General features: G+C 43.3%; 1 protein-coding gene across 1 annotated transcript in view; it reads left to right on the plus strand.

Annotated features, from left to right (window-relative positions):
- Positions 1 to 8,131: 8,131 nt before the first annotated feature.
- RBM20 (RNA binding motif protein 20) overlaps positions 8,132 to 23,662 on the plus strand; it is a 183,406-nt gene continuing 167,875 nt past the window's right edge. Inside the window, exon 1 of the mRNA XM_021700006.1 lies at positions 8,132 to 8,313. Coding sequence (XP_021555681.1) covers positions 8,132 to 8,313 — 182 coding nt within the window. The remainder of the gene's footprint in view (positions 8,314 to 23,662) is intronic.

Consider the following 23,662-nt stretch of genomic DNA (forward strand, 5'->3'; position numbering starts at 1 on the left):
TAACAGGGGCACCTGGGTGGCTCAGTCAGTTAAGCGTCTGACTCTTGGTTTTGGCTTAGATCATGATCTCAGGGCCATGATCTCAGGGTCATGAAATCTAGCCCCCCCCCCCAGTCCACGTCCACCCCACTGGGTGGGGAGTCTGCTTGAAAAATTCTCTCCCTTTGCCCCTCCTCCCACTCACGCTGGAGCTCTCGCTCTATAATAAATACATAAATCTTTAAAAAAATCCTATTAAAAAAACAGCCAACAACATCTTGTCGAGCCCCATTCATATGACAGATGACACTGGCCTACGTGTTTTACATTAAAAAAATTCAGCTTTATTGAGGTGTAATTGACATATAAAGTTGTAAGACATTTAAAAGTGTACATCATGGTGATTTGTTGTACTTATACATTGTGAAAGTGTTCTACCCTCTGGTTATAATAACCGCATCCATCAGCTCACATATTTCGTTATCAACTATTGTCACCATGTTTTACATTAGATCCCCAGACCTGTTCATCTTTTCTTTTCTTTTTCTTTTCTTTCTTTTTTTTTTATGTAAACTCTATGCCCATCATGGGGCTGGAACTCATGACCACAAGACCAAGAGTTGCATGCTCTACCCACTGAGCCAGCCAGGCGCCCCAAGACCTATTCATGTTATAGCTGAAAGTGTAAACCCTTTTAACCAACCTCTTAAGTGCTTTTTTTTTTCTTAAGATGGTTTACCTTTTGGGCACCTGGGTGGTTCAGTCAGTTAAGCATCTGCCTTCAACTCCAGTCATGATCCCAGGGTCCTGGGATCGAGCCCTGCATTGAGCTCCTTGCTTGGTGGGGAGCCTGCCTCTCTCTCTCCTGCTACCCCTGCTTGTGCTCTCTCTCTTTCTGTCAAATAAGTAAATAAAATCCTAAAGTAAACTATCTCTTTTTTTATTAAAGATTTTATTTACTTATCTGAGAGAGAGTGAGTGAGAGAGAGAGCACAAGAAGGGGGAGGGTCAGAGGGAGAAGCAGACTCCCCGCTGAGTGGGGAGCCTGATGCAGGGCTCAATCCTGGGACCCTGGGATCATGACCTGAGCTGAAGGGAGATGTTTAACGAACCAACTGAGCCACCAGGCACCCCCTAAGTGCTTTATATTTAATCCACACAGTAACCTTACCAAGTGGGCACTATTATTCCCATTTTTCAGATGGAAACACCGAGGCTCAGAGAGGTAAAGTAACTTGCCTAAAGTCATGCCACTAACAGATCATAGGTCCGGGTTTCTAATCCAGCTCTTCTGACTCCGGAGTCTCTACTGAGAGGGGCTAGGCAAAGTCCCCTGCCTGGGGTAGCCCTGGGATGACCAAAGGTGCCACATCAGGGAGTGGCACCTGTCCAGCCCACCAGCTCCAGGCCAGCTGCATGGGTGCCCACTCAGTGAGGTCAGCACATCACAGGCTCTCACTGTTCCTGGCATGCAAAGGCCTCCGGTATTGCCTTCCATAACAGTCACCTGATTCCTGAGCTGGTGGGCAAACAGCCTGAGATGTTTATTCCCTGATGACCAACTGGTCTGACAGACAGACAGCCCCGGTGATAAGAGAAGACAGAAGAGATGATTGGGGGGAGGGGCTGGATGAAGGAATCCTCTGACTCTGAGAAGTGCTGTTTTGCTTGGCTGGGGCCGGGGGTCACACTACCGGCCTCTGAATGACAGTGACATTCCCCAGGGATTAAGCACGCTGTGTAGACACTGGGTCTCCATGGGGGTTGCTGAGCCCCATGGAACTTAAATCATGCAATTAGCCACCAGCAAACATTTCTCCCACATTCATTTCATACCGGCATCATTTCCCATCCCCCCCTCCAAAAAAATTCAGCTGCAACTTGTTTTATAACAGCCCTTATTGTACCCAGCAGCTTTGCTTTCTCTTGGAAATAGCAAAGGAGATCGAGCCATTTTCTGGATCCTTCAAAGCATAGCTCAAAATTCTTCTCCAGGAAGCCATGCCCAGGTAACCCTGCCCTACCCTGCTCTGAGCCCCCTGGGATTCTGAACTCAATCCACAGTGTTGCTTTGTGGCCAGGTACTGAACAAGTGGTGAAGGCACATGAGCTTGGGGCAGTGATGCTTTTAGGGGAGACGAAGATGCTGATGTCACTCCTGGTTTGGGACAACTGCGTTTCTGTTTAGGGATGATAGATACACCTCGTGGTCCAGAACTTGGATTTTCTGACTCCCAGTCACCTGCTACATGGATTATAACACACCACCTGTGCAGCTCATTAGACGACAAGGGACCGAGATGGTAAATCACCACCAGCAAGATGGAGGCTAAGCCTTTCCTCGCAGCCAATGAGGGACATGCTCTGTGAGTTGTTAGGCAGAAAAGAACCTCCTGGGTCATGTCCTCACTTTTCCTCAGCTAAAGTTCCCTGACTGTCTCCTTCAAATTCAAATGTGAATCCAGTTCCATGAGTAACCATATTATTTTTAAACAGCATCCTTCAGCCACTGCCTCTTCTGGGTTTTCAGAGAGGTAATCCTTCGTGAAACCAGCACAGGATTTTATTTTATGATTGTTGGAAAACATGTATAGGGATTCCAAGGAATTCCTGTAAATTCAAGTAAAACATTATGCTGTAGCTCTGAGAGAAGCGCTGGCATAGAGATAGAGCTCAGGGGGGTGGGGGTGGGGGTGGGGTGGGGATGGAAAAGAGAAGTTGGGTCCTGTGGAGAGAGAGACCGAAGAGAGAGATATTAGAGACAGATATTGGAGATATCCAGCCAGGATTTAGTAGAGGAGCATCTGGTCTCAAAAGCCCATTACACCAAGAAGCACCCATGCCACCACGTGGAGTAGTTAAAAGCTCGATCTCAGGAGGAATGAAGACCAGGATTAGATCTGCAGCCCTCCACTTAACAGCTGGCCAGGTGGCTGACCTTCTTTGAGCCTTAGTTTTCTTATCTGTAAAATGGGCCTAAAAACAACCACCTGGTAAGGAAGGTGGTTGTAAGGATTAAGTGAGAAATAGTGTGTGCTTAAGACAGCCTGGCATAGAATAATACTCAAAAAAAAAAAAAAGACAACAAAAAACCAAACGCAATAACTGTGATCATTAGCCCCCTGGGGCGCCTGGGTGTCTCAGTCGTTAGGCATCTGCCTTCGGCTCAGGTCATGATCCCAGGGTCCTGGGATCGAGCCCCGCATCGGGCTCCCTGCTCCGCGGGAAGCCTGCTTCTCCCTCTCACACTCCCCTTGCTTGTGTTCCCTCTCTCGTGGTCTCTCTTTCTGTCAAATAAATAAATAAAATCTTTAAAAAAATAAAAATAAAAAATAAAAAATAAAAATCCTATTAATGTACTAAGTGTTGTTAAGAATTACTAGTTGAAGAAATAAATAATTAGATTTTGTTTAGTTAATAAAAAATAGCACATGTTCAGGGTAAAAAAAATTTCAAACCATACATATGCTACAATAAAATTTTATTTCAAATATTCAAACAATATAAAAAATCACAAAAGGATAAAGTTCCTGCCCTGTCCCAATTTCCAGAGGTTATTACTGTTAATAATAAATTTCTTATATAGTTTTCTATAAATATTTTATGATCTTTGATTTTATATACATCAAATCATACTGTTGTGGAACTTAAATTTTCTCCTTAGTAACACATCTTGGAAATTTCTCCCGAGCAGTCCACATAGATTTGCCCCTGGTTTTTTAAGGTCTACATTGTATTCCCTTGTATGTAGGGACCACCCTTGATGTAGCCTGTCCCCCACTGCTTGGCACTATGGTTGTTTCCAGTTTTTGCTATTTTGAACAATGACACAATAAACTCCTTTGTACCTGGGGCTTTGGTTGTTGCTACACATAAACCCATAGGATCCTGAGCCGGAATCAAGAGTCAGATACTTAACTGACTGAGCCACCCAGGTGCCCCTATGCAATTTTAATGGATGGTACCAACTCACCTCCAAAGGGGTTGTAGCAACTGACATTTTGACCCATAGTGTATGAGAATGTCTGTGTTCTGCAGATTCACCAGCTCTGAGTGAAAATTATCACACTTTACAATCTAGTAAGTAAACTGTTATTAAAAAATAACAGTAATAATAGACATATATGAAGTAGCAGTACATATTAAGTGATCTTATCTGCAAAGATGAATGTTTACAATCACCACGGAGAAGTGGGCTAGTTCCCCTTTGAACAGAGGACAGGGAGGTTGCAGGGACTTGGACCAGGGTCTGAAGATTTGCTCCACTGTTTATTACCCCAGTGACCTTGGCCACAGGTTCATCAAGATTCTCTGTCTACAAAAGGGTGATATTAAATGAGATAAAGCATGAAAAACCTCCTAGAACTAGTGTCTGGAGCCCAGTAAACATTGATTACTATTAGGAAGCAAGCCAGAGTGCTAGAGTCCCTGGCAGGTTTGAGAAGGACCCGACTCATAACAGAGACCTGGGTTCTATTTCCCTCACCTGACTACTACCTTGCCACCCTGCTTAATTTCTTTGAATTTTCTTGCCTGTAAGATGTCAATTTGGATCCTTCCCATTCATTTGCTGATCTGGAGAAATGTGAGTGGGGAGTTGAGCCACCACGCAGGTGGCAATTTACACCGACTGGCAGAGACAGGCAGCATCACGGCAAAAGAAGGCGGGTGGAATCTCCGCTCCACATCTGTCACTGAGGCAGCAGAGAGAAGTCTGGGGCCAGATCCACCTACCTGCAGTCCTGCTTCTGCCCCTTAGAAGCCAGATGAGCTGGGGCAAGTTCTTGCAGCCATCAGAGCCTCAGTTTTCTCGATTCTAAAACATGGATAACAGTAACTACCTCATGCGTTATCGTGAGTATGAAGTACGAGTCTATGAAAGCACTTAGCAGCTGACCCCTGTTAAATGTTCAATATATTCATAGAGAGCAAAAAGTCTCACTGTCTGATCCTAGCTTCCTGGCAGATCAGGAGGGACAGGATGCTTCCGCAGAGTGGAACAAAGAGAAATGTTAGCAGCCTTCATCTCCCAGTCACGCTCTCCATTTGTCAAGGTGACTCACACAGTCCTTTTTTCACTTTGGTAACTGTGAACGCGCCCTGGCGTGGTGGTGGGGGTGGTGAGGGCACAGGGCAGACAAAAGCAAGACTGCTAGGGTTTCTTAAATGGCTGTAACTCCAGCTGGGGATCTCTTTCATTCTTCCAGGAAAGAAGTGAGAAAACGTAGATTAAAAAATATTTTTCATCAGAACTGCTTAATACACTTAAATGTTTGATTTGCAAAGTGGAAATGCTCATTCGCTGCTATCCTGGACAACACTGTGTGGGGATTAGAGGTAGAACATGAACAAGCTTTGGGTTTTGCTACAGTGTTTCCCTCTTGGTTTGCATCTGCTTCAATTCAAATTTCCGATACGATATAACATATAAATTGCAAATATTAGGCTCTAAATGGGATTTCTGAAAAACACCTTGTGAATTATTAAAATTTTTTTATTTTGAAAATTTCAAATTTACAGAAAGGATACAAAGAAAAGCCCAATGAATACTTAGATGTATCCACTGTTATTATTTTGTCACATAGGCTAATACATTATTTTTGAGAGGTAGAGAGCTGCATTCATATAATATGGTCTCTCTCTCTCTTTTTGCCAAAAAAAGAGTTATAGGCATGGATATAGTTATATCAATAGTACGACTCCTAGACACTCAGCTTCCTTAAGTTTGAGATCTGTTTTTCTATATGGCTGTAAGGTTGGAATGTAAGGGATCATGTTTGTAATAACTGCTGGATTGATACTTCCCGCACCAAATATGCAAGATACATGACTCCTAAGCCCGTTACCGACTGTGCAAGCCAGGTCTCATCACTCCCAATTTACATATTTGGTAACTGACACTCAGATGTTGAATCACTCCTAGTGATTTGTCTTTTTGACTACACATCCCTTTTGGGGGATTCTCAGAAGGACATTTTAATGACAGCATATGGAAAGTTTTAACTTGAGTTTCTGGTAGAATTGCAATGTTAATTTCAGGTAATTCCTTCCACTAAGGTGAGGTTGGGGAGGGGGGCAGTGGAAGGTGGGGTTTTATGGAAACCATAGTCAGGACTTTAGTGATAGAAACCAGAAACAATAGGGGCGCCTGGGTGGCTCTGTTGGTTAACTGAGGTCGTGATCCCAGGGTCCTGGGAGGGAGCCTGGCATCAGCTCCCTGCTCAATGGGGAGTCTGCCTCTCCCTCTCCATCTGCCTCTCCCCCTCCCCTCATGCTCGCTTTCTCTCTCTCAAATAAATAAATAATATCTTAAAAAAAGAAAAAAAGAAAGAAAGAAACCAGAGATAATGACCTAACCCCTCAGCCTCAGAAGACTCTTTTTGGGATGGCCTCTTACTAGCCATGCACTGTGGGACAAATCACCCTGACGCCTCCTCATTTGTGAAATGGAGACAGGAATCAATACCTCGTTACCTGAGTTTTTGGTGAGACTCAACTTCTATGAATTTTGACGATATTTATTAATACAAGGAATTGGCATATCATTTTATTTGTAGGAGAAGGAGGGAGAGAGAAAGGAAGGAAGGATAGGACATTTTTATCTGTAGGAGAGAGAGGGAAGGAGGAGTAAAGATCTAGGTAGGATGGCAGAAATCAAGGGAAGCTTAGTTTCCTGAGCCTGGAGGGGGAGTTGACAGAAACTCACAGTCTGGGGAGAGAAGAAAGCATCTTTCAGGGAGTTCCGTTAGTTGCCATGTTCCAGAGAACCCATCCCCAGAATGTTCCTTCATGTGGCTGAGGGAGGAGGAGGCGTGGGCTTTTGAGACCCCGGCAAACTTCTTTCCAGACCACGGGGCACCCTGGCCTGCGCTCTGGCTTCCAAGGTACCCAAAGGACGCTTTTCCTTGTTTCCCCGGGGCGGCCAATGTCAGGATTTAGAAAGCTAGTGCGCCCAACGCAAGGTAAGGATCTTCTGGATAACCACTCTCCGTGAGCTTTGCTCAGCTCCTAGATGTTTCTGCGCCACCAGGTGCCTCCCCAGACCTCGGGCCAGAACATTAAGCTGCACCTTGAAGGGTAGCTCCTCAACGCAAGATGCCTGCGTCCACGCGGCGGGCCGGGGTGTGCAGGTGAACTGGCGCGCACCGGCGCTCCGACAGCGAACCGAACTGCAGAAGCGGTGACGGTGGCGGCGCAAGGTAGGCGAACTCTCTCCTTTTCATCCTTTATGTGTCCACTAAGATCTCGCCAATAAATAACAAGAATAAAACGTCTGCTTGGTTTTGTCTTTGCGCTCCCGGGATCGTAGCGGATCTTTTAGAGAAGAGAGAAAAATGAAGAGAAACCACGGCGGCCCCACCGGCTACTTCTGGAGACCCCTGAAATCAGCAGCTGGAACTGCCAATTTGGAGAGCCCTCCGGCCTGGTCATCTAAGACCCGGGGTAACAGGTCCCCCCGAGCTGGGGGAGGGTCCGGGCTTTCCCCCCCCCGCCGGGTCGGGCCCTTCAGCCAAGAGTGGCGCTGGCCAGGCTCCAGACGCGGGAAGGTGCCAAGCCCCGCTCACTTCGCATTGGGGATGCGCGCGGACGGCCCGGGCGCGCTCTGTCCGCTCCTCTCGGCAGTAGGGCGCGGTGTGGCGCGCGCGGTCCCCGGGGACAAGCCCGAGGCCGCCAGGCTCGGCGGAGAGGCGAGAGCCCCGCGGGCGGCCGCCGGCCGGTGTGCGTCTCGCCGCCCCACGCAGTTGCGCTGCGCGGCGGGGAGCCGGGCCGGGGACCCTGAGCGCGTACGGCGCCGGATGCCGTGCGCCAAGCTGCCTCTGCGCTCGCGGCGCTCGGGGTCGGCGGGCAGAGCTCCCCGGACCACCCCGGCGCCAAGCAGCCCCCGCGGGCCCCCGCGGCTCCCGCCGGACGGGAGACGCCCCCCGGCCCCCGCCCCCGCGTGGCCCGGCTGGGCTGGCGGGAGCGGCTGGAGGAGGAGGAGGAGGCGGCGCCGCCGGGACTGCCTCCTCCCCGCCCCTCGCGTCTCCTCCCCGCGCCACCGGGAAGGACGAGGGGACTGGGCACGGGGACCCCGGCCAGTGAGCGCCCGTGCCCCGGGGCCGCCCTTTGCGCGCGCTCTCTCGCCTCGAGCCTGGGGCCGGTGTCGGCTCACATGGTGTTGGCCGCAGCCATGAGCCAGGACGCGGATCCCAGCGGCCCCGAGCAACCGGACAGAGATGCCCGCAGCGTGCCGGGTGCTCCGGCGCCCCCCGCGCCCCCCGCGCCCCCAGGCCCGAGAGGGATGCAGCCGCCGCCGCCGCCGCCCCCAGCCGGCTTACCGCAGATCATCCAAAAGTAAGAGGAGGGAAAGCGGAGAGGGGACCCCGGGTGGGCTTGGGGGACACGCCCCGGGCGCCCCGCTCCGTGCCTTCATCTCTCGCGTCGCTGCTGAGCTCCGCGCGGCCGCCTTGCGTTTGAAGTTTTCTTGTCCTCTCTCGGCAGAGTCGGTGTCATTCTGGCTGTTCGTGAGGTTGGGGACAGGGAAGCCAGGTTATTTGGGGAAAATAATTTTGTTTTTCTTATCCCCTTTCTCTTCAGGGACATTACTGGATATTTTGAGCTAAAGTAGCTCAAACTGGGGGAAAATGGCCCAGAGAGTATGGTTCATCTTTCCGGTCCCGGAGGCCGCAGGAATGTATGGAGAGCCGGGTGTGAGTGGGTGCGCGCCCGTGAGGGTGTGTAAGGAAAAGACCACCACGGGCAGCCGCCCTTCATGGTGGCCCTGGAGTAGTCAGCCCGTGGCAATGGGTGGAAAGGATGGTGAGGGTTTGTAAACAGCACATTTTGCTTTGCTCCGAAAGAAGTGTCTGTGCTTTTCAAGGAGGCCCTTGCGGGGAAGAGGTCTTAGCCACGCCACCGTTGTGCGTGAATGTTACCATCTTGATTCCGGTGCTGTGCGAATCTTCCGAGCTGGCCTTCCCAACGCCTGAGTACGTCGGGATGGTCAACAGGCTCTGAGAAGGTCTTTCAGCCCATTTTGAGGGGCGTAACAGTAAAACAGGGATGTTTTGTTGGTTCTTTGGAGATTTTGTTTGATAGTTTAAGGCCTAGAATGTTGGTTTGTTTGAAGGATCTTTATTCTCCTGAAGGCTTCCCTCAGCTTGTACTGAAGTCAAAACCGGTTTAAGAAAGTGTAGGAAAGTCTGAATGATGAATGCTTGGGTGAAACTGATGGTGCTGGAGAAAAGCACTAAGTACAGAAAATCAACCGTGTGGGGTGGGGGGGCAGCGCTGCTGTATGGATGCTTTGAGTTACATAAATGTTTGAAAATGCAGTAAGAGGAATAACCAGTGATGGGTTGTAAGTGGAAGTAAATGGCACTTAAATACTGTTTTAAAGACTGACTTTAGAAAGAATAGTGAAAATTCAAGTTTGACATAAAAAAACGCCGGCATATTTCTGAACAAAATGGTTCCCCTTTTTTGACTAGTGGAGTGCTAAAGTTTCCATTTGTGACAACTTTCTGCTTTAATTCGATTTTATCTGACTTTCAACTACTAACAAGTTGCTAACTACTTGAACATGGAAATAATTTAGATTATTTTGTTCCTATTGTTTTGCAAATTATTTAAGCTAAGATTTAACTAAATATGGACAGTTTAAGTACATCATTACTTAAAATGTATCTTTAGTTCTTGATATAAATATAAACTAACAGAGAAAAATATATTTAAAACCTAAAGTTTCTTTACTTAAAAAAAAACAACTAATTGACCAATTACTAATTGGAAAACATCTAACGTGCTACTGGGCCAGTGTTTTGTGGCTTGAGATTAGGATACCCATTAAATTTATTGAGTTTGCTTTGGTACTGTAATCACCATGCATTTTCCTGTCATTTCCTTTTAATTAGGAAAAAGCTAGGAATTTTATGTTCACAGAAATATCTTGGTAGATAGGGGTCTGATTTACCCTGTTAGCCCCATTTTGAAAATTCTATCTCTGGGATATCTTACTTCAGTAGATAAGAGCTTTTCAAAGATGTCCCCTTCTGTCAGTGGCCCAGAATGGAGACTTCAAGAAGCGCCTGATGGCTCTGCCTCGTTTTGCATTGGTGACAGATCAGTGTTCAGAGGCCAGGTTGAAGGCCGGTGAATGTGCCCATGGAATTGGATGTTTGTGCACTTATGTTTCAAAAACGTTCTTTATGAGGATGATTTGGGGTTTGGTCCCCTCAGAACCCACTGAAATTACGCTGGAACCAGGCATAACATGGCAAATGTTTTGCAGGTCCATCTTCAATGCGCTGAAACTTGAGCAGGTTATTTTGAAACTACATTTGCATAATTTAATCTGAGCAGCCATTTTTAATGTTGTTATGAGATGCTGTTTGCATCAGCCATCTTTGAGAAAACCTATTGGGGAGATTGCCCTCAGCTGCAGAATCAATTGCCCACATTTTGATTGAGAATTTTGTGAGCTAGAGCTTTGGATAAAATTCTTCTCGGATTCTTTGGATAAAATTAATATGTGGATCACATATTAAATACATTTTATTGGGGAACCTTTGTTTATTCTAGCTATTTTAATGAGGTCATTATGTAATTCGTAAGAGAAGTTTTGAACTCTTTCAAAATGATGAAGATATCAATCTTTTTCATGTGCATAGTGTAAAAGGATTACGAGAATTGTTTTCACTTCTAATGTCCTTGTTAATGGTTTTAATTTATATCGGCTTGCATTTTGGATAAAGTCAAGGACTATGATAATAGTCATGATCATAATAAAAGCCTGTTCCTGTTAATGTGTGTCATATTTGGTCTTGGGAGAACTGCTGTATACTACATTTAAGTAGCTAAACACATGAAGTATGAGGATGAATAATGAGACTGATTTTGATATTTGTTTTATGGATGCCAGTCTCTGTACTTAGGAAAAATGCATCAAAAGTTAATTTCGGTAGGGTACTTTTGTTCTACTCAGGTATACTTAATTTTCTTATTACTGCGTTCTTAGTTTCAGTAAAGAATTGCCCATGACCTTTCTGCTCATATCAACCCCTGACTCCTGGCCAATATTAGCATCACCTATAAAGATTATCAGCCATGTTTAGACATAGAACTAGTATTTTGTAAGATCTTTGTTTTAAACTTGTCTTCTCTGAGTTGGCCAATGTGAAGGTATTATTGGGTCAGATGTAAAGCATTGTGTAAACCATGTGGGCAGTACAAAATATAAAATAATATAAATAAATATAAATAACTTAAGAGGAGATTTAGAATGAGCTTAGGAAATCAGAATAATTTGATGACTTAAAATATATATATTAGCAGAAGTAAAACAACATTGACTGATGTGTTTAGGTGAATGTTTTATAAGGACTTACCTCCTTAAACATTCACAATATTTTATTTCCAAAAGTATTTTGTTTTAATTTTGTGCTTTCAAATCAAACCTAATTCTTGATTCATGAGAAGTTATTTATTAACCTTGATGAACAGCAGAAATGAAAATTTAGGTTGTAAATTTTAAAACTTTCTTCCAAATGGAAAGAGAGTCAGTCAATTCTGTGTGAAATATTGAAGTCAGTTGTCAGATGCAACTATAAAGTGTCACTACTCATGGTGAAAATTAACCAAACAAGCACACACACCTTTTGTGAGGCGAACACATAGGTGGTTTTCCTAAATTATTTGACTTGCGGCAAAGTATTACTGTCTATTGCATGATATCAGATTGTGCATTTGAGTATAGGTGAGTTATTTTATTTCCTTTCCAGATTATTTTGATAAGCAATGAATAAAAATCAACTATAAAAATAGAAAAGGTTTTGGTTTAGAATTGATATCGAGTGTCACCTGCACGTATTCATGACTTAGGAGGATATAAATCCAACTTTGATTTCTTAAGGTTATAGTTTTCTGCATTGTGTAGGACTCAGGCTGACTGTTTTCAGAGCAAAGGCTCCCCTGATTCAGTATAGAAAATGTTACAAGTAGTTATTCTGCTTGCAGATAATTTTACAGACATTCTGCATTTGGAAGGAGTTCCATGTAACTCTCAGGGAACAACGTGGAGGCAAGCTGTGTAGGATGTCCAGGCACTTTGATGGGCATGCTGACAATTACATCCAGAATCGGGGAGGAAATAAGAATTTTCCAAAAACGGACATTACCTCACACTCATGCTTGGTCCTTTTCTGGAAAGAGGATGGAATTTCTAACATCTGTGCCAGTTTCTAACATCAGTTTGAGTCCATTTTTAGGGAAAACAAGGATACACTTGTAGAAGGAATTTTGAAAATTTTGAACACAATCTTAAACTGCATGTAGGACAAGTATTCAGCAGGAGAAAACATCTGAGAGGATTAAGTGTTTACCCAAAACAGGAAAGGAGAGAGAGTGGGTTCTTTCCTTAGCATTCTGAAAAGTTTCTTTGCTTCTCTAGAGAGGTATTTTTTTTCTTAAAAAATTTTGCCTTAAAGTTTTTGTGATAAGTATTTTTAGATAGCAAGTATAGCCATCCAGTTATGAGTTTTTTTTCAAATTGTCAAAGAGATCAGTATTATGAAATGTAGTACATTATTCCCATTAGTCATGGTAAATGGCTATACACATGGTGAACACAGAGCTCTTCTAATGCCAGTGCTGGGAGGAGGGGAAGGAAAAAAATTATCACCCATTTTATTCTTCTATCTACTTATTCTTTTGTTACCTCCTTAGCAGTTTGTCAGATTAATAATTTTAAAAGCCCAGATCTGTCTGTTGGAATGAATTCTGATCTGTTAAGATCTCTTTGCCTGTCCTTATAGTCACCAGGGGGAAAAACCCCACCAGGCTTGACTCGCAGTGAAATGAGCCCACATTTTCCAGTTTCTCTCTCTTTCTCTGATTTATTTTTCTTGTGGCTGCAGGTTTCCTGATTCCAGTTAAACTAATATTTCTTCTCTGCCCATAACAGCTAATCCTTAGGTAAACAAACCAGTATAGTTCAATTCACAGCACTGATAAACAAGAATCTAAAAAACGTTAGGAACTGGGGTCTAACTGAGGGATAGAATTAAAATGGGCTGAACTGAACACGGAAGGCAAGAATGGAAGAAGCTTGAGAAAGTGGACTTAAAACTCCAGAGAGATACTGGGAGGCAGGGCACCCCTCTCCCTTCCTCCACCCTGGTCCCCCTGCCAGACAGAAGCTTGAAGGGGTCTCCTGTGTCACAAAATCCCACTTAATCTGATTTTTATTTCCTGCCACAGTAATTATCTTGTTTAGGATGGTCTAACTGATATGATCTTGTATATTTTAATAGGGAAGGTTGCTGTGGATCCACAGCTGGTGTGAGTGACTGGTAGCTGTATTTAGAATTAGTGCGTTGAAAAGTTTTGCAGAAAGTAAAGTGACCCGTATTCCAGAATCAGGGCAAAGACGGTAATTAGTGGTTTGTACAAGGGAGCAAATGACAATTCCCTTTCTGGTTAATGAAGCTGGCTGGATCTTGCCTGATATGTGTGATAGACTGGAAGCCTACTATTGCTTGTTCCCGCCAGTGGGAAGACTGGGAAATCCTAACTTTAATTAAAAAGGCACATTTTTGAATCAGGAATGTGAATTTGGCTTCCAACACCACCTACGGGGTATTGGTGGTAGGCTGATATTTTGCCTGGCTCAATGGGTGGTCACTTTAAATTCCACCCAACTAAGGTTTCAGTCTTCAACACTTACAGGCAGCAAATTTGGGTACAAGTCAGCACTGTCCGCTGTTTGAGGAGGAGGTGGAAGGGAAGGCCACCGCCCCCCAGGATTTTGGATATAACACGTATTTCCATCTAATATGATAAAGTCTTTATAGTGGCAGAAGTTACAGCCAAGTTAATTGATCTTACTCTTTCCTACAGTTCCTGCTGGATTTTATAAATAAGTCCCCTGATGGTTTACAAGGAACTTTTCCAACCCACTGACAGCACCTCTGTCGGGGAGATGGTACATATTCATGTGACTGTACTTTATGAGCAAAAGGAGCCGTTAAACAACTTGCATGAGGATGTGTTAATAACTTGCAGTTCAGTTTGGACAATAAATCTTTCCATGTGTTCAGAAACAAGTGGCTGGGGGTCATGCATGTGTTTAAGTGTGGTTGTCACCTCATGAAGATAGTCTTCATGCCACGTTTCCCTTCTTTAATGTGGGTATTTGCTTTAAGGGTGCACCAGGGCCCTTTGCTGCTGTCCTTTCTAGGCACCTGCTTTTTCCCCATCACGGTAATAACCCATCAATTCTCAGGTGCCCCTTCCCGCCCAAACCTGGAAACCTCCATTCACGGTGGGCTGGACATCTTAAAATACTTCTCCAATTTTGCAGCTTGTCTGTAGGTTGTCTCCCAAATATGTTTTTGGCTCTTACTAGATCTGCCTTTAAACCATTACGAAGCTAAAGGAGTAGACAAGGTAATCTATACAGTATTTTAAAGAGGTTTTAATTCCGCTGAGTTACTTCCTTTAGTTTACTTTGAATTTGTTAATGAATAAAATGATCTAGGATTTGCCTGGTGTAAAATGCACATCCTTGCTCTAAATTGATTATTGGGTCTCTGATGAAGAGGGTCAGAGCTGAAAAGAAAACCCTGGACTGGGAGCGAGTGCCCTGGACAAGCCCATTAACCTTCTTAATTCAGCCTCTCCAGGGATTGGAAATGATCAATGGCAGTCTCTTCCAAGAATAAAATTATGTGACTCTCCAGGAATATTGCTGAATTATCATCAATGTAGAATGCTTCCCCTCTCCTATACATCTGATACAGAATATATCCCGTATCAGTTACATTTAGCCATGGGTACAGTACATGCTTGTGAGACTGCTCACACATGAAAACAGCAATGATTATGAAAAGGAATTAAATGCTTCCTCTAACATTTGCAAAGCATATATGGATCAGTGTTACAATTTTAAGTCAGAGGGGCGCCTTGGTGGCTCAGTCGTTAAGCGTCTGCCTTCGGCTCAGGTCATGATCCCAGGGTCCTGGGATCAAGCCCTGCATCGGGCTCCCTGCTCCTTGGGAAGCCTGCTTCTCCCTCTCCCACTCCCCCTGCTTGTGTTCCTGCTCTCGCTATCTCTCTCTCAGTCAAATAAATAAATAAAATCTTTAAAAAAACTTTTTTTAAGTCAGAAAAGCAGAAATGTCAGTGAAAAGACAAACATTTTATGCTGTTTGCTGATCACTAGAAATTTTTTTTTTTTAAAGATTTTATTTATTTATTTGAGAGAGAGAGAATTAGAGAAAGCACATGAGAGGGGGGAGGGTCAGAGGGAGAAGCAGACTCCCTGCCGAGCAGGGAGCCCGATGCGGGACTCGATCCCGGGACTCCAGGATCATGACCTGAGCCGAAGGCAGTCGCCCAACCAACTGAGCCACCCAGGCGCCCCGGATCACTAGAAATTTTTAAAAAGAAAAACAGTTATTTTGGAATGTTAATTACTTGGGAACGTTGAAGTGACTACTCGAGTTTGCAAAAAGTGAATACTCGAGTTTGCAAGTAGAGTTTTCAATGCGGGAGGCAGATGCAGTTATTTTCATTTGTCTAAGTTGGATCGTATTCAGCACAGTTTGGTGGGACTGTGTTTGGCGACGGTATTGTTTTCAGAAGCACGAACCGTAAACAGGATGTGCGAGTGGCCTTTGGGGCCCCGGCTGCGCGGGCTTGGAGTCAAACCCTGTGGGCAGCCTGGGCGGCAGATACTCGCCCCGACCTTGCGGCCGAAAAAACACTTTGCGGAGAGATCATGGGTGTCCAAAAGCTGAGCCTCAGGTTTCTGTGTGGCCTCCTTGAAGAGACCAACGTTGTTTGCAGACCCTCCCACGGACTGGGTCTCCTCTGCGCCCTGCGGACTCGCACTAGCAGCATCATCCAGAGCCTTTATTTGGTACCTGAAAAGATATTTTTTTAACCTTCTGCACAGAAAGGGAATGAGCTGTGTGATTCAGTCTTGATTTGTAGACCTAGGGTAAATACATAATGAGGATGAACATAAGGATAGTTACTGCAGCATTGTCTAGAAGAGCAACAAATTAGAAACCATGTGCAAGTTTTCCAGTTGGGAAAATAAACTGTGTGCATGTAATTTCGTTATCTTATATTTATTAATATGGAACATAAAATAATGTGGAATATAGTATTGTTAACGAAACTAAAAATGACAAACAGCATGTACACCAGGAATCTCACAGTTAAAAAAAATGTATGTGGATGTGTGTGGGGGAGCCCACAATTCCGGAAAAGCACCTAAAGAACAAATATAAAGATGCTAACAGTAGTTCTAATTCTAGGTGATTCAGTTATAGGGTTTTGGGGTTTTTTTTATACTTTCTACTTTTTTTTTCAGTGAGTATGTATTAATTTTATAATCAGAGAAAATAAAACTTTCTATTTTTAAAAAACAAAACTAGGAATAGACATTTCATATTGGCATTACACTATCTTTAAGACAGAACTGCCCTTTTGTGTCTTAGACTTTAGGCCTGGAAGGCATCTGAGGGCTGCTTTAGCCCAGCCTTCCTGTTTTTCTAGGGAAGGCAAGTGAGCATCAGAGAAGTCAAGTGAATTATTCAAGGTCACACAGCAAGGGTAGTGGTAGGTTGTAGGAATCCTCACCTCTCTGTCTATTGCATTTTCTGCTAGGCTTCCCTTTTGTGTGCCTGGAGTTGGGGAAGGAAGAAATAGGGAACATTCATAAACTCTCCATTTATCAACTGGCTCAAGTCTGCTCAGATCCCCCCAAAGGGACTTGAATAACATCCTTAGGTATGTTATTGCCTCCCCATTACCCCCTGCCCGTAGGTTTTTCTGTAAGTGGCAGTAGACTGGCCTCTCCAGAGCATCTCATGCCCTGTTCCATCCGGCCAAACTAGCCGGGCATCACATTTTTTTTTTTTTTGTCCTTGAACTATTTGAAAGTAAGTTGCATAACTGTAGCTCTGTTATTTGAAGGAAATTAATCTTAAATAATTTTATCTAATGAGCACTAGATTTTTAACTTTTTCCATTTGTCAGAAAAATGTCTCCCAATAGCTCTTTTTAAAACCCCCTGGCTCAGATTCACAAGTGCATTTGTTTATGATGTCTTTTTGAAATTAGCAACTGTACCTACCTTTTTCTGTTCTTCATGACGAAAGACTCCAGGCTAGTTGTCTTGTAGAACGAGCCATGATCTGGATATGTGTATTATTTCCTCATGACGAGATTTAGGTTAAGCATTTTGGCCAGGATCTGCAATGGGTGCTGTGTGTCCCTTAAGTTTGATCTGTTGGTTAATGAGGTCACCTCCAGACCTCCCCATTGTAACGGGACATTTTTCTCTTTGTGACTAGAGAATACTCACAGTATGAGTAATGAGATACTGTGAAACGCTCTGAATATACTGTTTCCCAACAAACTTTCACCTCATGGATTTATCTTTTTTAAAAAATATATTTTATTTATCTTTTTAAGTAAGCTCTACGTCCAACGTGGGCTTGAACTCATGACCCCAAGATCAAGAATCGCGTGCTCTACAGACTGAGCCAGTCCAGTGCCCCTCATGGTTTTATTTTTTAATTTGACCATATTTTTAAAAAGTCCCTTCAATGAAATGTGGAACTGAAATGATAAATTAATATTACTTTAGAATGGATTAGTTTGGATCTATAGTTTAAATCAGTTGGCCTTGCAAATACGTGTGCATTTTACCAGCCCCTGGATATTATTGGAGACTCTGGATTTTTCTGATCCTGACTTGCTAGGAACCTAACTGATGGGCTAGCCACTTCCCACTTAACCTCTGCGGCAGGCATTTTGTCACAGGCTGCAGTACTATTTAATGTCCATACAGAGAGAATACAAATCCCTTTTCGTGCCAGTGGCATGAATGGGTGCTAATGTAATTTTTGCTAGCTCACACAACGTTTTAGGCATCCTCTTGAAGCTAAGTCAACTCTTTGCAGAAACCTTTTATCTTCCTTTTCAAAATCACTCTATGAAGCGGACTTTAAAAATGACTGATGACTTGCCCTGGAACCTAAACTGCGAGAGTCCTGGAGCTGGTCTGTGACTACTGGTTTGTTCATGCTTTTCAGATTTAAATTACATAGCTATTTTTGCCTCTTCCAGATTGGTACTCTTATTTTCATGCACAAAATATGTATGGGTGGGGAGAGTGGTGTGGAGTAGTGAAAAGAAACAAGAGCAAGCCTTCTCTATGTTCTAGAGTCAGCTTTGCCACCACTAACTAACACTGAGCTTCAGTGTTCTCATCTGTAAAAGGGAACGATAGAAAGTGAGTAACAACTAACATTCGTTGGGTGCTTCCTGGGTGCCACCTACTATTCTAAGCACCTTTTATATGCTAAATCCATTTAATCATTTAATCGGTCTATAATCCTGTGAGGAAAGTACTGTTATTCTCCTCATTTTACAAGTGAGGAAATCAAGTCAGAAACTTACCGGGACTCAACAAAACTACGAAAAATAATATTTACGAAACAACTGGTGGTATGAGGCTGGATGAGAGAATGTTCTGTAAATTAAGATCATATCCTCCCTATGTAAATATCTGTGTCCTCAAAATAATTTCTAGAAAACCCATCATTGGGGCGCCTGGGTGGCTCAGTCGTTCAGCGTCTGCCTTCGGCTCAGGTCATGATCCCAGGGTCCTGGGATCCGAGTCCCGCATCCCACTCCCTGCTCAGCGGGAAGCCTGCTTCTCCCTCTCCCACTCCCCCTGCTTGTATTCCCTCTCTCGCTGTGTCTCTCTCTGTCAAATAAATAAATAAAATCTTAAAAAAAAAAAAAGAAAACCCATCATTTACAAAGAAAATATTATAGAAAAATTGCTGAAATAAATCTGAAGTAGGTCAAATTGAGTTTGAGTTAAACTAAACATTCCAGTCAGAAACATTCTTTCTTGTTTCTTTTTCCTTTTTTTCTTGTAGCTTTAAGTGTGCCTTTTGGTTTAAAGTGAAATCCATATCCCAATTTAAATTCCATTAGCAAATCGGGCTCTGGCATTTGATTTGCTGTCTTACTCTGCTTGTTATGCATGTTAGGCCAGACCTGAATTTGATGCTCACAGAGAGTATATAAACACTTATAATCCTCTCAGCATGTGCTAAAATCATAACAGATACGATAGTTTGATTTACAAAGAGAGCGTCTGCCAAGTTCTACCACACCATTTTTAAACCAATTCAAAAAACCAGGATTCAGCAATGATTAAAGTATCCTGGGTTCCTATAAATAGCAAGAAGAATTCCTGACTTGAAACGTGGCAACATCAAGCTCGCTTAGTCTCCAGCAGACATATGGTGAATGGTTTTAGCAGACTTGGTCACAGGTGTCCTTTTGCCTTAAGACACCATTGTGTGCAGAAACCAGACTTAATAGAGTCAGTGAGTTAGGAAAGGATTGTTTGCTTTTGCCCTGTGAAAGGTTTTACAGTAAAGATCCTTTAAACAGTGAGTTTCTCAGTGTATTTCAGATAAAAATTTAATCAGTCTAAGAATTCAGAGGTCCAGTGGTAATTTTTAAAACACTTTTTGTCTTCTTTTAATTTATAGAGGTATAATTGAAATACACAGAGCTGTACATGTTTAAAGCATCCCTCAAATAATCAAGATAATAAAGATTTTTATTACCCCTGAAAGTTTTTTCATACCTTTTATGATTTATCCTTCGCTCTTTCCCTTAATCCTCTTCCCTCCCAGGTAGCTACTGATCTGCTTTCCATCACTGTAATTTGAGTTTTTGCATTTTCTAGAATTTTATACAAATATAATCATAGTTGTTGTTGTTGTTTTTGACCTGGTTTCTTTCACTCAACATAATGATTTTTTAGGAAATACATGTATTTTTTAAATTGTGACAAAATACACATAGCATAACATTTACTATTTTAGCTATTTTATTTTTTTAATTTATTTTTATTTTTTAAAAGTAATCTCTATGGGGGTGCCTGGGTGGCTCAGTCGTTGAGCGTCTGCCTTCGGCTCGGGTCATGATCCCTGGTTCCTGGGATTGAGCCCTGCATTGGGCTCCCTGCTCTGCGGGAAGCCTGCTTCTCCCTCTCTCCCTCCCCCTGCTTGTGTTCCCTCTTCGCTGTGTCTCTCTCTGTCAAATAAATAAATAAAATCTTAAAAAAAAAAAAAAGTAATCTCTATGCCCAGTGTGGGGCTTGAACTCACGACCCTGAGATCAAGAGTCATGTGCTCTACTGACTCAGACAGCCAGGCACCCCCATTTTAGCTATTTTAAAGTGTAATTCAGTAGTACTTAGTACATTCACAAGGTTGTGCAACCATTACCACTATCTAGTTCCAGGGCATTTGCATCACCCCAAAAGGAAAACCTGTCCCCATTAAGCAGGTATTCTCCATTCCTTCCTCCCCCCAGGCCCCTGGCAACAACTAATCTGTTTTCTATCTACATGGATTTGCCTATCCTGGACATTTCATATAAATGGAACCATACTATATGTGGACTTTTGTATCAGGTTTTCTTTCACTTAGCATGTTTTGTTGTTGTTGTTGTTTGTTTGTTTTTAAGATTTATTTATTTATTTGTGAGAGAGAGAGGGAGGCAGAGGGAGAGAGAAAATCCTGAAGCAGTCTCTCCGCTGAGCATGGAGCCCAACTTGGAGCTCGATCCCAGGACTCTGAGATCATGACCTGAGCCAAAATCAAGAGTTGGCTGCTTAACCGACTGAGGCATCCCTAGCATGATGTTAAGGTTAATCCATGTTGTAGCCTGTATTAGTACTTCATTCCTTTTTATTGCTGGATAATATTCCATTGTCTGGACAGACAATTGTTATCCATTCATCGGTTGGTGGATTTGGGTTTTTTCTACTTTTCAACTATTGTGAATAGTGCCGCTCTGAACATTTATGTACACGTTTTTGCTTGGACATCTGTTTCTAATTCTTTTGGGTATATATCTGGGAGTGGAATTGCTGAATCACATGGTAATTCTGTGTTTAATTTATTGAGGAACCTCCAAACTGTTTCCCAAAGTAGCTGCACCATTTTATATTCCCATCAGTAATGAATGAGTGTTCTTATTTCTCCACAACCTTGCCAACACTTGTAATTTTCCTTTTTTTTTTAATTGTGGCCATCCTAGTGTGTATAAAGTGGCGTGTCATTGTGATTTTGATTTGTATTTCCATAATGACTAATGATGTTGAGCATCTTTTCATGTGCAAGAAGACTATTTGTATATCTCCTTTAGAGAAATATATATTCAAGCCCTTTGTCCATTTTTAAATTTAGTTGTTTATCTTTTTTGTGAAATTGTAAGGGTCCTTTATAAATTCTGAATACTAGATCCTTAGCAGATACGTGATTTGCAAATATTTTCTCCCATTTTGTGGGGTTTCCTGCAGCATATGATTTTAAGGTTCATCCTTTTTTCTTTGCATATATCAAAAGTTTAGTCCTTTTTATTGTTGAGTGGTATTCCATTTTATGGATATATCATAAATGGTTTATCCATTCACCTGTTGATGTGTATTTAGGTTGTTTCCAGGTTTGGGCTATTACAAATAAAGCTGGTAAGAACATTCCTTTACAAGTATTTATATACTTGGGTAGTTTTCTTGGGCAAATATCTAGGCCAATGATCATTTAAACTTTTAGGAGCAGAGATGTTATACATAAGAGTAATTTTTGGGTGAAAAACACCTTTGAATTTTTATTATTGGGTCTTTGAACAGAGCATGTTAAATATGACCCTTCGAGGCATTTAAAGAACACACGCTTTTCATCTTAGTTTTCAGGGTCAGTCACTCATCATAGTTTCTTTTTTCCTCCTATTGATGACTCTTCTCCCAATATTTTTTCATTTGACAAATAATTATTACTGTGGAAATTGGGACACAGATGAATAAGATGACAAAACTGCAGAACTTCAAGCTGGAAAGGACCTAGAAATCATCTAATTCAATGCTCTTGCTTTACAGAAAAGAAAGCCAGGTTTAGAAGGAAGGCCATATTTACCGAAGGCCATTCAGCCATTAGAGAAATTAAGTGGGCAGAGGAATGCTGCCTGTGAGAGTAATTTTAAGGCTTCTAGTGATAAGGTGTCTACAGATGTAATAGTGCTGGGCTTGAGTGAATGGCACCATATTCCTGCTGTGCTGTAGGGTTCACAGGGCACCTTTTCCTTCCTAGTTTAATCCCACTCAATTCTCCAACCACCCCGTGAAACAGGTAGGGATTAGGTAATTACCAGTGGTTCAGGGTTCCGTAATCAATGACTGGAGAGCCCAGGCTCAGAGCCAGGCCTTCTGTCCCTTTCCAACTTGTATGCCCTCCTTCCTTTCTGGTGAGCCTTTCCCCAGCTCTGTGCTGGCTACCACTGCCTGAATTCCGCCCTCCCAGCTCCTCCCCCTGCCTCCAGCTGGGCCTGTCCTCACGTCTTTCTCTTCTCCACACCAGTTCAGCCTTAATCTTATTGTCTATTTGCTCAAAGCCCTGCCTTAGGATCTTGTCTGTAGGTTGAGATTCAGACTGCTTAGAAGCCCTTTCTGGATCTCCCCTGACTCGGCTGTCCATGCCTGACCTTGCTGTCTGTCCAGCTCCCTCCTGCTCTCTGCCCTACACCAGCTTTTCTCTTCAACTCAAACATTCCTTTCATCTTTATGGATTCTGCTTAGACCTCATGCCTTCTAGGGCGCTGTCCCTGACCCCATGCAATAAGTTGGCTGGGTGCCCCTTTCCTGTGAGGCCCTGTGGCCCCCAACTGTAGCATTTACTCCATGTTTACCTCCTGCAGGTCTCCTCTAAAGACTCCATAAAGTGCTTGAGGTTGGGGCCAGTGTTTTTCATCTTGGTGTCTCTAGCATATGGCAGGGTCCCTGGCACATAGTTTGCCAAATACATGAGAGAATGAGCAAGTTGACTGCAACCTAACTATAGATCTAATTGATTTTGTGATGAGAAAAACCACTTAGGGTGGTCTCATGGGTGAGAACTGATATGAGAGCAAAGCTTGGTTTTCCGCACTTACGTGTCATGCAACCTGACCGTCTCGAAGGCTAGAGGAACACAAACACCTTACCTTTATGTTTGGAGAGGAGGTATAAGGGAGCACAGACCCCAGAAGTAAGACACCCAAGCTCTGGTCTGGCCCTACCTGCAAGTCACTGTGTGAGCAGAGGTAGGGCCCTTCGCCTCTTAGGTCCCACATTTGTTAAAGGAGGACCAGGATGTGGACTTGTTACAGGACATGCGGTTTGTTATAAGCATCAGTGAGATGACGTGGGAACATGCTTTGATAAGACTAAAGTGCTGAATACACGTGTGTCATATGTAACCAGGCTTCATCTCCCGCGGCCATCTCCAGCCAGGGCCCCGATTATGCCTTTCAAGGTGAAAGCAGTTTCCAGGCTGAAATTCTTCTTCCGATCTTAATAGGAGAAATGGTGGAAGTGGCCACTTCGAACACCCCTGAAGTCCTGTTGCTTCAAAGCTTTTAACAACAGAAGTTTCTGGATCACAAAAATGGCTTTTTAAGCCCTGAGCAAATACTACGCCTCTTTCAAGCCATTGCTAAAATAACACACCTCACAACAACTGCGGCACCAAGACACTTTATTATTACCTTAACATTTGCCGTACTGACAGTTTAATTGTAGGAACGGTAAGGACAGTTGACCAATGGTAGCTGCACAAAGGAG

The sequence above is a fragment of the Neomonachus schauinslandi genome, chromosome 6, assembly GCF_002201575.2.
Source record: "Neomonachus schauinslandi chromosome 6, ASM220157v2, whole genome shotgun sequence".
In the NCBI taxonomy this organism is placed as follows: Eukaryota; Metazoa; Chordata; class Mammalia; order Carnivora; family Phocidae; genus Neomonachus; species Neomonachus schauinslandi.